This window comes from Erinaceus europaeus, chromosome 3 (genome assembly GCF_950295315.1).
Source record: "Erinaceus europaeus chromosome 3, mEriEur2.1, whole genome shotgun sequence".
Classification (NCBI taxonomy): domain Eukaryota; kingdom Metazoa; phylum Chordata; class Mammalia; order Eulipotyphla; family Erinaceidae; genus Erinaceus; species Erinaceus europaeus.
In genome coordinates, this window is record NC_080164.1 from 15,472,295 (window position 1) to 15,486,445 (window position 14,151).

The window sequence follows — 14,151 nt, forward strand, 5'->3', positions numbered from 1 at the left end:
GGTGGCTCTACAGGGTAGAGCAGAGAACTTTGCTTGTAGGAGAAAGTGCAGTGACCCTGGGTCTTTATCCCTGCAGTGGTGTGTTGTTGTGCGCGGGCCGCGGAGAAGAGAGAGAGGGGGTCTGGAGCGAAGAGGAAACACAAATCTTTATTTGCGCTGGCACCTCAGAGTTGGGTGCTAGAGAGGCATGTTGGGCCACGTGGAGTTAGCGAAAATGGCCGCCTCACGCAGTAACCTTTCCTGTGTCTGAACACCGGAGTGAAGCGCTGGCAAGAGAACGAGGTGTGGAAGAAGAAGGGCTTTTATAGGAGCAGCTTTCGCGAGAATGGGAAGGGGGAGGAGTAACCAAAGCACTCCAAATATCGCGGGGATATAGACAATGCCCTGAGGGCACAATATGGCTGAACAGGCACTCCGAGAATGTCCCAACTCTCGTGGGAACTAGCAGTAGCCTGAGGGGACAACATAGCAGATGTGACTGCATCTGCACAATTTCCCAGCAGTGGCGCAGTGGATAAAGCCTTGGCCTCTCAAGCATGAGATCCTCAGCTTAATGCCTGTCATTACATCTCCATACTGGAGTGGTGCTCTAGTCCTCTCTCTGTCTCTCTCTGTCTCTGTCTCTCTCTCTTTCATTGACAAATAAATAAAATAACTCTTAAAAAAGAGAGAGGGGGGCAGGCAGTGGCACACCTGGTTAAATGCTCACATTACAGTGCATAAGGACCCAGGTTCAGGCCCCTGATCCCCACCTGTGGGGAGAAGCTGCACAAGTGGTGAAGCAGGGCTGCAGGTGTCTCTGTCTCTCTCCCTGTCTATCTCCCCCCTCAATTTCTCCCTGTTTCTATCCTATAACAAGTAAATAAAGATATTTAAAAAGAGAGAGAGATGTGCATCTTTAGACCATCAAGTTCTTAAACCTTCCTTGATATTTTTCTGCCACCAGGATTATCATTGGACTTGGTGCCTACACGGTGAATCCACTGCTCCAAGCAGCTAAGATTTCCATTTTATTTTATTTTATTTTATTTTATTTTGCCTCCAGGGTTATCACTGGAGCTTAGTGCCTGCACTATAAATCCACTGCTCCTGGAGGCCATTTTTTTTTCCATTGTAGTTATTATTGCTGTTACTGCTGTTGTTGTTGGATAGAACAGAGAGAAATGGAGAGAGAAGGGAAAGACAGAAAGGGGCATAGAAAGATAGACACCTGCAGACCTGCTTCACTACTTGTGAAGTGACCCTCCTGCAGGCGGGGAGCCAGGGGCTCGAACCGGGATCTTTGTGCCTGTCCTTGAACTTCACACTATGTGCACTTAACCCGGGGTGCTACCGCCCACCCCACTCCCCATTTTATTTTTATTTTTATTTTATTTGATAGGACAGAAAGAAGTTGAGAGGGGCAAGAGAGCTAGAGAGGGCAAGAGAAAGAGATATCTGCAGACCTGCTTCACCACTTGTGAAACTCCCCGCTGCAGGTGGGGAGCAGAGGTTTGTGGACAGGCTTTAAAAACAAACAGCAAAAACCCTGGGTGCATGGCAGCAGAATAACTGGCAGTGCCCGCTGGCTTCTCCCCACCCCTCATCTCTCCACAGTTGTACTGCCAGAGACAGTTTGTGTCTTTATGAATATATATGTATATACTCTCTAGAATAAGGGCTCAGTTGTTCTGGCAAAACTCAGCTGAATTTTCTCTTCCTTAGTGTCAGTGTTCAAGCCCAGGTTCAAGCCTAGCCCTGGTCCATAAGCACAGTTTCTGTGGAGATGCCACCCTGCCCAGCCACCTGTCTTCACTTAAGCTGTGGGTCTGCTGCATCCCTCTTTCTCACTTTTCTCCTCACAGAGCCAGGTGCAACTCGCTGCCTCCACCCAGGAGGCCTTTGCTCCTGACCAGGACCCACACGCTGGTGATGGTCTGGAGGTTCCCAGAGCACCTTGACCATTTAGCACATGCTCAGATGACTGTAGTTCACTCCAATCCAGACCTCCTGTCTTTCTTCCCAGGGAGTTGAGCAAGGGCAAGTGGAGGCATTCAGAGCCTCACCACAGCCTCAAGGAGGAGAAACCAGCATCCTGCAATTCCTCTCCTGGGAATATATCCTAAGGAACCCAACACACCCATCCAAAAGGAACTGTGTACACCTGTGTTCTTAGCAGCACAATTTGTAATAGCCAAAACCTGGAAGCAGCCCAAGTGTCCAACAACAGTTGAGTGGCTGAGCAAGTTACCACTCAGCTATTAAAAATGGTGACTTCACCATTTTCAGCCCATCTTGCATGGAGCTTGAAGAAATCATGTTAAGTGAGGTAAGTCAGAAACAGAAGGATGAATATGAGATGATCTTACTCTCAGGCAGAAGTTGAAAAACAAGATCAGAAGAGAAAACACAAGTAGAACCTGAACTGGAATTGGTGTATTGCACCAAAGTAAAAGACTCTGGGGTGGGTGGGGGAGGGGGAGAATACAGGTCCATGAAGGATTCAGAGGACCTAGTGGGGGTTGTATTGTTACATGGAAAACTTAGAAATGTTATGCATGTACAAACTATTGTATTTACTGTCGAATGTAAAACATTAATTCCCCAATAAAGAATTTTTTTTTTAAAGTCTGTCTCAGCTCCAGAGAAACAGAAAAGCAGCTTCCTGCTTCTGAATAGCCTTCTGTTCACATGGCTTCTGTCCAAGGGGTGCATCTGGGGTGACCGTCTGGTTGCCTTCAGGATGCACTGTCCTTCCTCCCCCCACCCCCTTTCTCTTTACCAGAGCACTGCTCAACTCTATTTTATGGTGGTGTGGGGATTGAACCTGGGACTTTGGAGCCTCAGGCATAACAGTCTCTTTGCATAACCATTATGCTATCTACCCCTGCCCTTGTTTTGTTGTTGTTGTTGTTAGGTTTCTTTCTTTATTAATTAGAGAAGAGAGAACCAGAGCATCACTCTGGCACATGTGATGCCCAGAATTAAACTTGTAATCTCATCTCATTCTTGAAAGTTCAACATTTGCCACTTCAACACCTCCCAGGCCACTGCCCTTGACCTTTTCAGTCCAGATACACCTTCATTTTCTCTATCCCATGACAAGCCTGGCCCAGATCTTTGAAGCCAACTAGAAAGCCAACTTTTTTTTTTTTACCAGAGCACTGTTTGGCTCTGGCTTATGGTAGTGCGGGGGATTGAACCTGGGGCTTTGGAGCCTCAGGCATGAGAGTCTCTTTACATAACCATTATGCTATCTATATGCCAACGTCTTTCTCACACCGACTTTTCCATAATAAAAATTATGATAATATATAATAATGTATTATGATTATATACTATAGTAATAATAGCAATTGTTTTATTATTCTAGAAGGCACTGCTCAAACCCAGTTCTCTCTTGATAGAGGTACAGAGGGAGGTGGGAGAAGAGACCACAGAACTGAAGCTTCCTTCTGCAGCGGGAACTGGGCTTGAACCTGGGTCACCCCATGGTGACCCCAACCTCCTCATTTCTTGAGCCTTCAGGGATGGCACAGAGGGAAGGGTGATGAACTTTATTTAATTTTTTGGAAATTGTTGGTATGCATGAGACCCCTTCTGTTTCATTTGGTTTAAATCCCCCCTGCTTAACACTATTCTATTTACATAACCACTTCATTCTATTTACATAACCACTGTTAACAAGCACCACCCTCCCTCCAGGGCATTGGTGGTTCAGTGATAGGATTCTCGCCTGCTCCGCCCCCTCCTTGTCACACTCTGATTTTCACCAGTCACTTTTCTCTCCACCCTCTCTATGTCACATCCTGTTTCCACTCTACTTGGCAAGTATATATAAAGACAGCATTGTGAGTTTTGGGGTACCTTGAGTTTAGCTTAGCTCGGCTTAGATTGGGCTGCATCCTGCATGAATAAAGAGATACTGCCTACAGCTCAACCATGAGTCCCTGGTCATCTGTTACCCGCCCGTGAAGCCAGCCCGGCGAAAACAACAGGAAATATTTTATTTTACTTGTTAATGAGAGAGGTGAGAGGAGAGAAAGAGAGAAACAGCATCACTCTGGCACATGCGCTGCTGGGGGTTAACTCAGGGCCTCGTGCTTTATCCGCTGTCCCATCTCCCGAGCTGCTTCTCTCTTGTCCTTTGGCCTGATGGTGGTCTCTGTGCCGGGAGAGGGGAAGTAGGTTGTAGGGTCCGAGGCCTGGTGCTGATGCATCAGAAAACCAACACCCACAGTGGCTTCTGCAAGAAGGGAAAGGGTTTTATTGCTGGTTAGAGCTCAGGGAGGGGAGAGCCAGTGCAGTGCCAGTGTGGTGCCTCCCCACCACACACACACACACACACACACACACACACACCCGCCTCTGCTTCCGGGAACATTTACACCAGTAGAAGCTTCTGTCTGTTTCTTGAAAAACATGCAGTGGGTTTCAGAATCGACAGGATGGCTTGTCGGTGTGAGGTAATAAGTTCTGCTGTTTACACTGAAGGCAAAGACAAGCAGAACAAAGGGAAGTGTTTTCCCTCTTGGGTTTTGTTTTTCTTTGCCGAATCAGTTTTAATATAGTTACTGCCTCTGCAAACAGGTGCAAGAGATTTACTGTCTTCTGCCTGACCCAATCTCTAGGTTGCTCTGCTCCACGTTACTGTCCCTTTAGATGGGGCCCTCGGGCCAGAGGAGGGACTGCACCTGAGCCTAGCTGTGGAAAGCCCCTTCTAAGTACAAGGGGGCAGGAGGCCAGTGGGCTGTCTGCTTTCTAGTGTCGGGTACAGAGGCAGTCATCCTGCACCCTGTGCTCTGCAGAGGCGGGACCAGGGATAAGTGGGCATCAGACAGACTGATGAGAGAAAAAGTGAAAAAGCTTAATAACAACATGTGCACCTCCTGTGTACTTAGGAAGGGCCCTGAGAAGGTGAGCCGCTCCCTCATCTATGTGGTTAGGACAGCTGTTCAAAAACCACAGATAAGGGGACCAGGCGGTGGCACAGCAGGTTAAACGCATGTTACCATGCACAAGGATCTGGGTTCAAGACCTTGTGCCCCATTTTTTTTTTGGGGGGGGGTGAAGCAGGTGGGCAGGTGTCTGTCTTTTCATGAGTAGTGAAGCAGGTCTGCAGGTGTCTATATTTCTCTCTGTCTCTATCTCCCCTGCCCCTCTCAACTTCTCTGTCCTATCCAATAAAAAATATAAAGAGAGAGGGAGAGAAATGGCCACCAGAAGCAGTGGACTGGTAGTACTGGCACCGAACCCCAGCACACACACACATACACACATACATATACACACACATATACATATACACAGACATACATAGACACATATACACACACACAGACACATATACACACATATACACAGACACACACATATACACACAGAGACACATATACACACACATATACACATATACACACATATACATACACACACACACATATACAGTGGATAGTGCTGGGTTTGATCCCGATCCCTAGCATTGCATGTGCCAGAGTGATGCTCTGACTTTCCCCTCCCCTCTATAAATAAATAAATCCACAAATAAATAGAAAAAGAGCTAAGACATAGGTTGGGAGAGAGAGTAGGCCTGCTGGGTAGGTAAGTCACTGAGGAGCAAAGGTGCAGATTCCAGTTTCTTCTCCACTTAGAAGATAAGGAAGGGGTCGGGCAGTAGCGCAGCGGGTTGAGCGCACATGGCGCAAAGCGCAAGGACCAGCAGGAGGATCCCGGTTCAAGCCCCCAGCTCCCCACCTGCAGGAGGGTCGCTTCACAGGTGGTGAAGCAGATCTGCAGATGTCTGTCTTTCTCTCCCCCCTCTCAGTCTCCCCTCCTCTCTCCATTTCTCTCTGTCCTATCCAACAACAACAGCAATGATAACAACAATAATGATGATAACAAGGGCAACAAAGTGGGAAAAATGGCCTCCAGGAGCAGTGGATTCGTAGTGCCGGCACCGAGCCCCAGCAAGAACCCTGGAGGTTAAAAAAAAAAAAAAAAAAAGACAAGGAGAGCAGGCCTTCCTGGGGGAGCCATTAAGTGAGGTTTTCTTGTGGCAGCTGAGGAAATAGCTCTTATATCTGAGGCTCTAAGGTCACTGGTTCAGTCCCCAGCACCATCAAAAGCCAGAGCTGGGGGTGGGGAGGTCAGTGTGGTGGTGGCATACCTGGTAGAACACATATGCTACCATGCACAGGGATCCTGGTTCAAGCTCCTCGTCCCCACCTGCAGGGGGGAAGCTTCACCAATGGTGACGCAGGGCTGCAGGTGTCTCTCCTTCTCTGTGTCCCTCTTCCCTCTCAATTTCTCTCTCTCTCTATCCAAAGTAAATAAATAAACAAAACAAAACAAAACGAAACGATCAAAGAGACAGAGTTTGCATTAAATGTTTTTCCTGGCTTGGGTTCCAAGCTTCAGAACCTCTCCTGCAAAACCTTCTGTTGGTCAAAGGCATATTTTAGGGTGGGAGATGTTTGCTCCCCAACATCAAATAGAAGGAAGATGAGGTAGCACCAGCCTCCTTCCTGTACCTGCCTGCAGTTTCTGGCCTGCGGGACAGGCTTTCATGTGAGCTGCTATGTCCTTCATGTCTGCATCCCAGCACCTGTGAGCTGGACCTCAGTCCAGCCAGCATCTCTCAGAGCCGTGTCAGGAAGGCTGGAGGGAGGGTCTGACCACGAGGTTTTGCTGTCCTCTCTACAGTTTTCTCATTTATTTCCTTAAAACCCACAGCAGCAGCCCCTGGTTTGGAGACAGTGAGGTCTGCAGGTCTGAACCCTGGACTTTTAGGCCTGTTTGAGGAACAGCCTGCAGACCTGCCCCATGTTCAGAACTAGCCCAAGGCCCTGTGCCTTCTGCCAGGCTGGAGTCGGGTGTTGAGGAGGGCATGGTACCTGCAGCCAAGACTTGGGGGGACAGTTACCCAGGGCTGTTGGAGAGAGCGGAGTCCCTTTTCTGAAGTCCATCCGTTGAGGTCCCAAATGACAGAACTGGCTTCTCCTAGAGGCCCTCCTTGGAGCCCCCATTACTGACCACCTCTTACCCCAAAGGCCTCTGTGTGGTTAGAGTCATTTGCACTGAAGTGGCTCACTCTCCCAAATGGCCCTCAGACCGGAGCCTTGCCAGATGTGTTTGCTCTGCAGCCAGAGCATTTGTGTAAGAAGTGGCATTAGGAAGCCAGGCACTGAGGAACAGAGTGGGTGGGGGCTCCCCACATGGCTTTGTTTCCTACATCAACTGAATCCTCTCTTTGTGGGGTGGGGGGTAGGTGAGCATGGTCAGCTGGCCCCCACACTGTTTGATCGCCAGTAATGTCCTAGCACTAAGACTTCATAGCAGGAAAGGAGACCCCTCCCTCCACCATCTACATGGAGAAGATGGGCTTTCAGAAATGGGTCCCTCTGCTTCCTGGCCTTTTCTGTTCTGCCCAGACTGGTGAGATCCTGGGGGAGGGGGAGGCCCCACTGTGAAACCAGGCCAGCCTGAGGCCCCAGCCCAGGGTCAGACTGCGGTGCAGATGCATTTTCACATTAATAATGAATGTTGATGTTAATTTGCCATCAGTTCACGTAACATTCTATAATGGAAAGGGCCCCTGGAGAGAGGGAGGAGGGAGAGAGGAAGAGAGGGAGTGGGAAGTGAAGGAGAAGGAAGGGGGGGGAACAAAGAAGTGTGCAGCTTGGCTGGGGAGATAGTACAGGTTTTATGCAACAAACTTTCATGCCTGAGGCACTGAAAGCCCCAGGTTTAATCCCCAGAATCACTATAAGCCAAAACTGAGTGATGCTCAGGAAAAAAAAAAAAGTGGGGAGCTCATGAGAGACAGAGTGTTGGTATGTTTCATATTGGTTTGCCCCCCTTCCCCCCAACTCTGAGAGAAATGGTTTGGCCCTTGCTAGTTTCGCGCCCCTCTTTCTCCCCACCCCGTATGCTAAGGACGTCCAGAGTCCCAGCAGCAGCAGCGGAGGAAGAATGATAGGGAAGCACATGGTGTGGTGATTTGCCTGTTCATGAATAAAGATTAAACTGCAGCTTCTCAGCCCAGCCGTGTGTCCCCGAGTCTCTGGTCGTCTCTGTCTACCACCACGAAGCTAGTCCGGCCTGCTGGAGCTCCGAACCTTAACAACAAATGGCGCCCAACGTGGACGTGACCTGCGCATCTCTCAGATAAGTGAAGGCAATTTGGCTACCTATGTACTATGGTCTTCTCTTCTGCTTGTGAAGAGATCTCCAAAGGCCTCTGCCCTTTCTTCACAAGACTGTTTCGCTGTTTCTGGAACATTTATCTCTGGACCACTCTGTGGTTTCCGCCCAGCACCAGCCCGCAAGAGCCCAATGCCAGCCCACATGAGCTGGCTTTCCACTGTGTGGTGCGGGGCATTGGGTGTGGGCTCCCTCCATGCTGCTCAGCCGCTGGGAGCAGGGCGGCAGACATGGCAGGGCCATGGGGCAGGGCCGCGGCGGCCTATCCTGGCCACCCCGGGGCACCTCGGCCCGCGCCTTCTGCATGGCTGGCCCACCCGCTCTCGTGCTATCAAGTCTGGACGGATCCTGGACCACCCGGAGACCACGGGCTCCCTGCCGAAACTGGGCCCCCTGGCCAAGATCCTCAGCTCGGGTCTGAAGGCAGACGAGCTAGAATATGCAAAGATTCGTCCAGAGATCGCAACCTGAAATTCCTAGAAGTGAAGCTGCCCAAGAGGACACCGCTAGACAAGGCACTCCCCGAATGGCTAAGACAGTACAGATCTGAATTCGTGTTTGAAATGACATGTCTTCGTAACAAAAGTTTCTCTCCTTGTGTACTAAAGACCATGTTTACATGTGTGTTTAAAGTTTGGTAACATTAACTTTAAGGTTAAAAATGTAACTTTAAGGCTAAATTCTCACTAGACAAAGTTAAATGAAAAAGGTTTTCAATGTAATTCTCATAAAGATAAAATTAACTTACATTTAAGGTCTGAGGTAAAAATTAATTAATATCTTTTAACTAAGTTGGTCTAAAAAAAAAACCTGCGCACATCTAGGGTGTGTCTCCATCTTGATTGGGTGTAACAAAAGGTTAAAAAGACGTTGATATGTAAAACTCTCAAATTCCTTCTCAATTAGAAACTTTAGATTGCGCTATGGTTATGCTAATAATTCTCATGCCTGAGGCCTTTTTCTCTCTATGGTTCATGTTTGCCTTTCCATATTTTATTGTTTGAACTTTATTTATTTTTGTTTTGTTTTGTTTGAACTTTAAATAGCCTTGGAATCGTGCTGGAAGAGACTTCCAATTGTGATAGAGTTATCAATTGTGGTAAACTTCTAACCTGCTACAAGTTTGTTTCATAGTAAGTAAATTGCAGCTGTCAAGTTCTCTACAGAAAAGCAGAATTCCGATGGCTGACATTCCCCATGGAGACAGACGTACAACAATTCACCCCCTGGCGATTCTTCGGTGGACATCTGCTTTGGACTCGCAATTCTATCGGACTCACTGGTACACCTCGGACACTTTGCACAAAACTAGCAGCTTCCCTTATGCTGCTGGGTTTCTCAAAGACTGACTGCAGCCATGCCTTGGGACTCTAGGCCTGACCCTTCCCCATGCTAGAAAATGCCTGTCGAGGCAAGTACGCCCCCCAGAGGCAGGAAATGTTTTTTTAAGCTGATAAAGTTTTGCCCAGAGGCAAAAAATGGCCCCCTCAGGCCTTCCCTTGGCAGCACACTGGTTCTTGTTGCCTGCTTACATGTTTCTCCATGTTTGTGCCAGTTTCTTTTTTGAAAATGCCTGTGCGATATAGGTTTCTGTTCACCCCACATCCCTGGTACTCTGGTCATTTAGTTAAAAACAGAAGGGGAATTCTTGGTATTCTTCATGTTGGTTTGGCCCCCTTCCCCCCAACCCTGAGAGAAATGGTTTGGCCCTTCCTAGTTTCATGCCCCTCTTTCTCCCCACCCCCTATGCTAAGGATGTCCAGAGTCCCAGCAGCAGCAGCGGAGAAAGAATGATGGGGAAGCACATGGTGTGGTGATTTGCCTGTTCATGAATAAAGATTAAACTGCAGCTTCTCAGCCCAGCCGTGTGTCCCCGAGTCTCTGGTCGTCTCTGTCTACCTCCGCAAAGCTAGCCTGGCCTGCTGGAGCTCCGAACCTTAACAACAACAGAGGAGGAAGAAAAACTCCCCATACACACACACAACTATGCCTGTCTTCCGGGACCTTGGAGAAGAGTCTTGGGATGCAGGGGGACGTTGGTGTGTGTGTGTGTGTGTGTGTGTGTGTGTGTGTGTGTGTGTGTGTGTGTGTGTGTTTGAAGGCAGACTCACATGTGTGCAAACAACTCTAGGAAATCAAGGCATCGTGATCTTTACTTCCCAGCTTGATGCCGTATCCCTGGAGGGGTCCCAGGGTCTGGCTTCCTGAGCCTGGGCTGGTTGGTGGCTTCGTGAGTGCAAAAGCCACTGTATCTTCTTTCCCCAAGGAAAGAGGGAATGAATGGCCAAGGCTTTGGAATTGGGCCTTTGGTGGGGAAGGGAGGGCATTTCGGCCCTGGAAGACTCCTGCTGGTTCCTGGCCTTGCTGCTCACTCATGCCCCCCCCCCACCTTTTTTTCTCTTCCCCCAGGGGTGTGTGGCTGCTGTGGGGCCCTGCGGCCCAGATATAAGAGGCTGGTTGACAACATCTTCCCAGAAGATCCTGAGGTGGGTGCTGTCCCCGGCCCCCTGCCTCTCACAGTCTAGCTCTGAGGGGCTGCCCCAAGGGGAAGGCCCTGGCTGTGGGATCCACTCAGACAGACCAGGGCAGTGGCCATGGCTTGAGTTGGGAGGCTGGAAGGGGGTGGGCAGCTGTTCTGGTCAGAAGTCTGAGGAGATGTGGATCTCTCTGGAGTCAGTGTCTGCAGAAGGTTCTGGAAATGTGTCTGGCCATAACTGCCCATTGCTCTAAACAGACCTATCCTCCTCACACTTGTCTGGGTTGTATTTTCTTGAACAGTTTTTTTCTCTCTCTCTCTCTCTCTCATTTTGATATAGCCACACACACACACACACACACACACACACACCACACACACACACACACACACACACACACACACACACACAGAGAGAGAGAATGAAAGAGATCATAGCACTGAACAAAAAGCTTCCTTTATCTTAATAGAGGTCAGGGTCATACCTGCATCACACACACCACCCAAGTGGGCTGTTTTGCTGGTCCTGGCCTTTGCCATTCTTTTTCATTCAGAGACTGTATAGAGAGAAGGGGTGCTCCTCCCAGTGCCACAGACACCTCCCATGTGGCGCTAGAACTCAGCCTGATTTTGTGCATGGCCAGGCACTGTCCCTCCTTGGTGAGCTATCTTTAGACCCATATATATATAGTTTGATTCTGGGACAAAGAGAGAGGAGCCAGAACCCCACTCCAGTATCTACAAGTACACGCAGCACCAGGCTCAGATCAGAACCCGGGAGCTCAGAGCCTCACGCGTGAGAGTCATCTTGCGTCAAGACTGTGCCTCCTCCTCAGCCCACGAGCACTTCCTGCTGCAGGCCCGCACTTCCAGCAGCTTGGAGAAGATTCCCAACAAGTGCAGCTACTCTTCCTCCTCGTGGTTCATGCTGTGGTGCGGGATAGCAGCACGCCTGAACTCAGAGTTGCTTTCAAGGAGGTTTTTTTTTTTTTTTTCCTCCAGGGTTATCTCTGGGGCTCGATACCAACATTACAAATCCACTGCTCCTGGTGGCCATTCCCCCCCCCCCATATTATTGGATAGGACAGAAAGAAATTGAGAGGGGGAGATAGAAAGAGAGATACCTGCAGTTAGATCTGCTTCACCACTTATGAAGCATCCCGCCTGCAGGTGGGGAGCCAGGGGCTCGAACCTGGGTCCTTGAGCAGGTCCATGTGCTTAGTACAATATGTGCTTAACCTGGGGCACCACCTCCCGGCTCTCTCAAGGAAGTCTTTTCACACACACACACACACACACACACACACACACACACACACACACACACCTTAATGTATATACATACCTGCACATTTACAAACCAATTTTTTTCCTTATTGGGGGATTAATGGTTTACAGTCGGCAGTAAAATACAGTCGTTGTATTTTATGTGTAACATTTCTCAGCTTTCCACATAACATCTAACCCCCACCTAGGTTCTCCTCCACCATCATGTTCCAGGACCTGAACCATCCCCCAGTCCCAGAGTCCTTTACTTTGGTGCAGTACACCATACCAACATTTTTATAAGTTTCTAGGGAATGAGCTTTGTACTTCTGAGCAGCCTCCCTGCCCAACTTTTTTTTTGTGTTTTGCCTCCAGGGTTATTGCTGAGGCTTGGTAATCCCCTGCTCCTGGAGGTTATTTTTTCCCCTTTTGTTGCCCTTGTTGTTTTATCGTTGTTGTGGTTATTATTGTTGTTGTTATTGCTGTTGTCATTGTTGGATAGGACAGAGAGAAATGGAGAGAGGAGGGAAAGACAGAGAAGGGGAGAGAAAGACAGACACCTGCAGACCTGCTTCACCACTTGTGAAGCGATCCCCCCCCATGCAGGTGGGGAGCCGGGGGCTTGAACTGGGATCCTTATGCCAATCCTTGTGCTTCACGCCATGTGTGCTTAACCTGCTGTGCTACCGCCCAACCCCGCGCCTGGCCCAACTTTTATTCTGTGTGATTTTTTTTTTCTTGAGAGAGAGAGAAGGGAAAGAAGAGGATGAAACACCACCGCTCCATCATTCACAGTGCTCCCATGTGGGGTCTGTCGGGAATCCTCCCTAGGTTCCCACACATGTTAAGATTCGCATTCTGGGGTCATGGTGCACCCAGTAGACAACACACATTATCATGCAGGAAGACCCAGGTTCAAGCCCCTGTTCCCCACCTGCAGGGGGAAAAGCTTCACAAGTGGTGAAGCAGGACTGCAGATGTCCCTATCTATCTGTCTGTCTGTCTATCTATCTCCTTGTCTCTTTCCATTTCTCTCTGTTCTAGCCAATAAAATGAATACTTTTAACAAAAAAGATAATTAAATTAAAAACACTGGGTTCTGCCCTCTGAGCCAACTCCCAGGTCTCATGTCAGTGACTTGTACTTAGAACTGTCATGTTTGGGGAGCTGTGCGTCTTGGCCAGGGGCCGGGTATCTGTCACCTGTGTACTCACAGGCCACCGTCCTGGGCACCCTGGTAAGCGCTGAGGTGGTTGGCTTCAGCGTGCCCGCAGCCACAGCCTGGGAGGGACCGTCTGTCTTTCCAGGACGGCCTGGTGAAGACCAACATGGAGAAGCTGACCTTCTATGCCCTGTCGGCCCCTGAGAAGCTGGACCGCATTGGCGCCTACCTCTCTGAGCGCCTCATCCGCGATGTGGGCCGCCACCGCTATGGGTGAGCTAGGGGCAGGGGAGATGGGGCGGACGGCGAGGGGGCCGGGTCCCTGCACCCTGCACCTCCACCAGGAAGCCCTCCATCACACCCAGGCCCTGGGCATTCCTGTAGCCCCCATGTGCTGTTTTCCTCAAACCAACCCTGCCTTCTCAGCTTACTGTCTTCCAAAGCATGGGGGGGTGGGAGGTGAGGGGTGGGGGTGGGGGGTTGACACATCTGGTTGAGCTCACATGTTACCATTGCATGAGGACCAGTATTCAAATCCCGTCTCCACTTGTGGGGCCAGGGAACACAGAACTTCACAGACAGTGGAGCAGTGTTGCAGGTGTCTCTCCCCGTCTCTCTCTTCTCTATCTCTGCCAATCTTTTATCATCGAGAGAGAGAGAGAGAGGATAAAAAAGTGACTGCTGCTGGAAATGGTGGAGTTGCTGGCACCTGGCCCTAGTGATGACTCTGGTGGAAAAAATAATAAACAAAATAAAATAATAAATAAATAAATAAGGTAGGGGTCAGAGAGAGCTTAGTGGGTAGAGCACAGGTCATGCATGCATGTGCGCCAGGTTCAATCCCTCAGTCCCTGGCATCATATATTCAAGAACTGTGCCCTGTTGTCTCTCTCTCAAAAAAACAATCATAGGGTGAGGGTAGATAGCATAATGTTTCTGCAAAAGACTCTCATGCCTGAGGCTCCAAGGTCGCAGGTTCAATCCCCAGAACTACCATGAGCTAGAGCCGAGCAGTACTCTGGTCTTTCTGTAACTCTCTCGTTAAAGTAAAATCAACAGGGCAGAG

At 49.3% G+C, this 14,151-nt stretch overlaps 1 protein-coding gene across 2 annotated transcripts in view; it reads left to right on the forward strand.

The window, feature by feature from the left end:
• EFR3B (EFR3 homolog B) overlaps positions 1-14,151 on the forward strand; it is a 90,533-nt gene that overhangs the window by 37,047 nt on the left and 39,335 nt on the right. For both annotated transcript variants that reach the window (XM_060186676.1, XM_060186677.1), the window contains exons 2-3: positions 10,591-10,667; positions 13,231-13,358. In XM_060186676.1, coding sequence (XP_060042659.1) covers positions 10,591-10,667; positions 13,231-13,358 — 205 coding nt within the window. The remainder of the gene's footprint in view (positions 1-10,590; positions 10,668-13,230; positions 13,359-14,151) is intronic.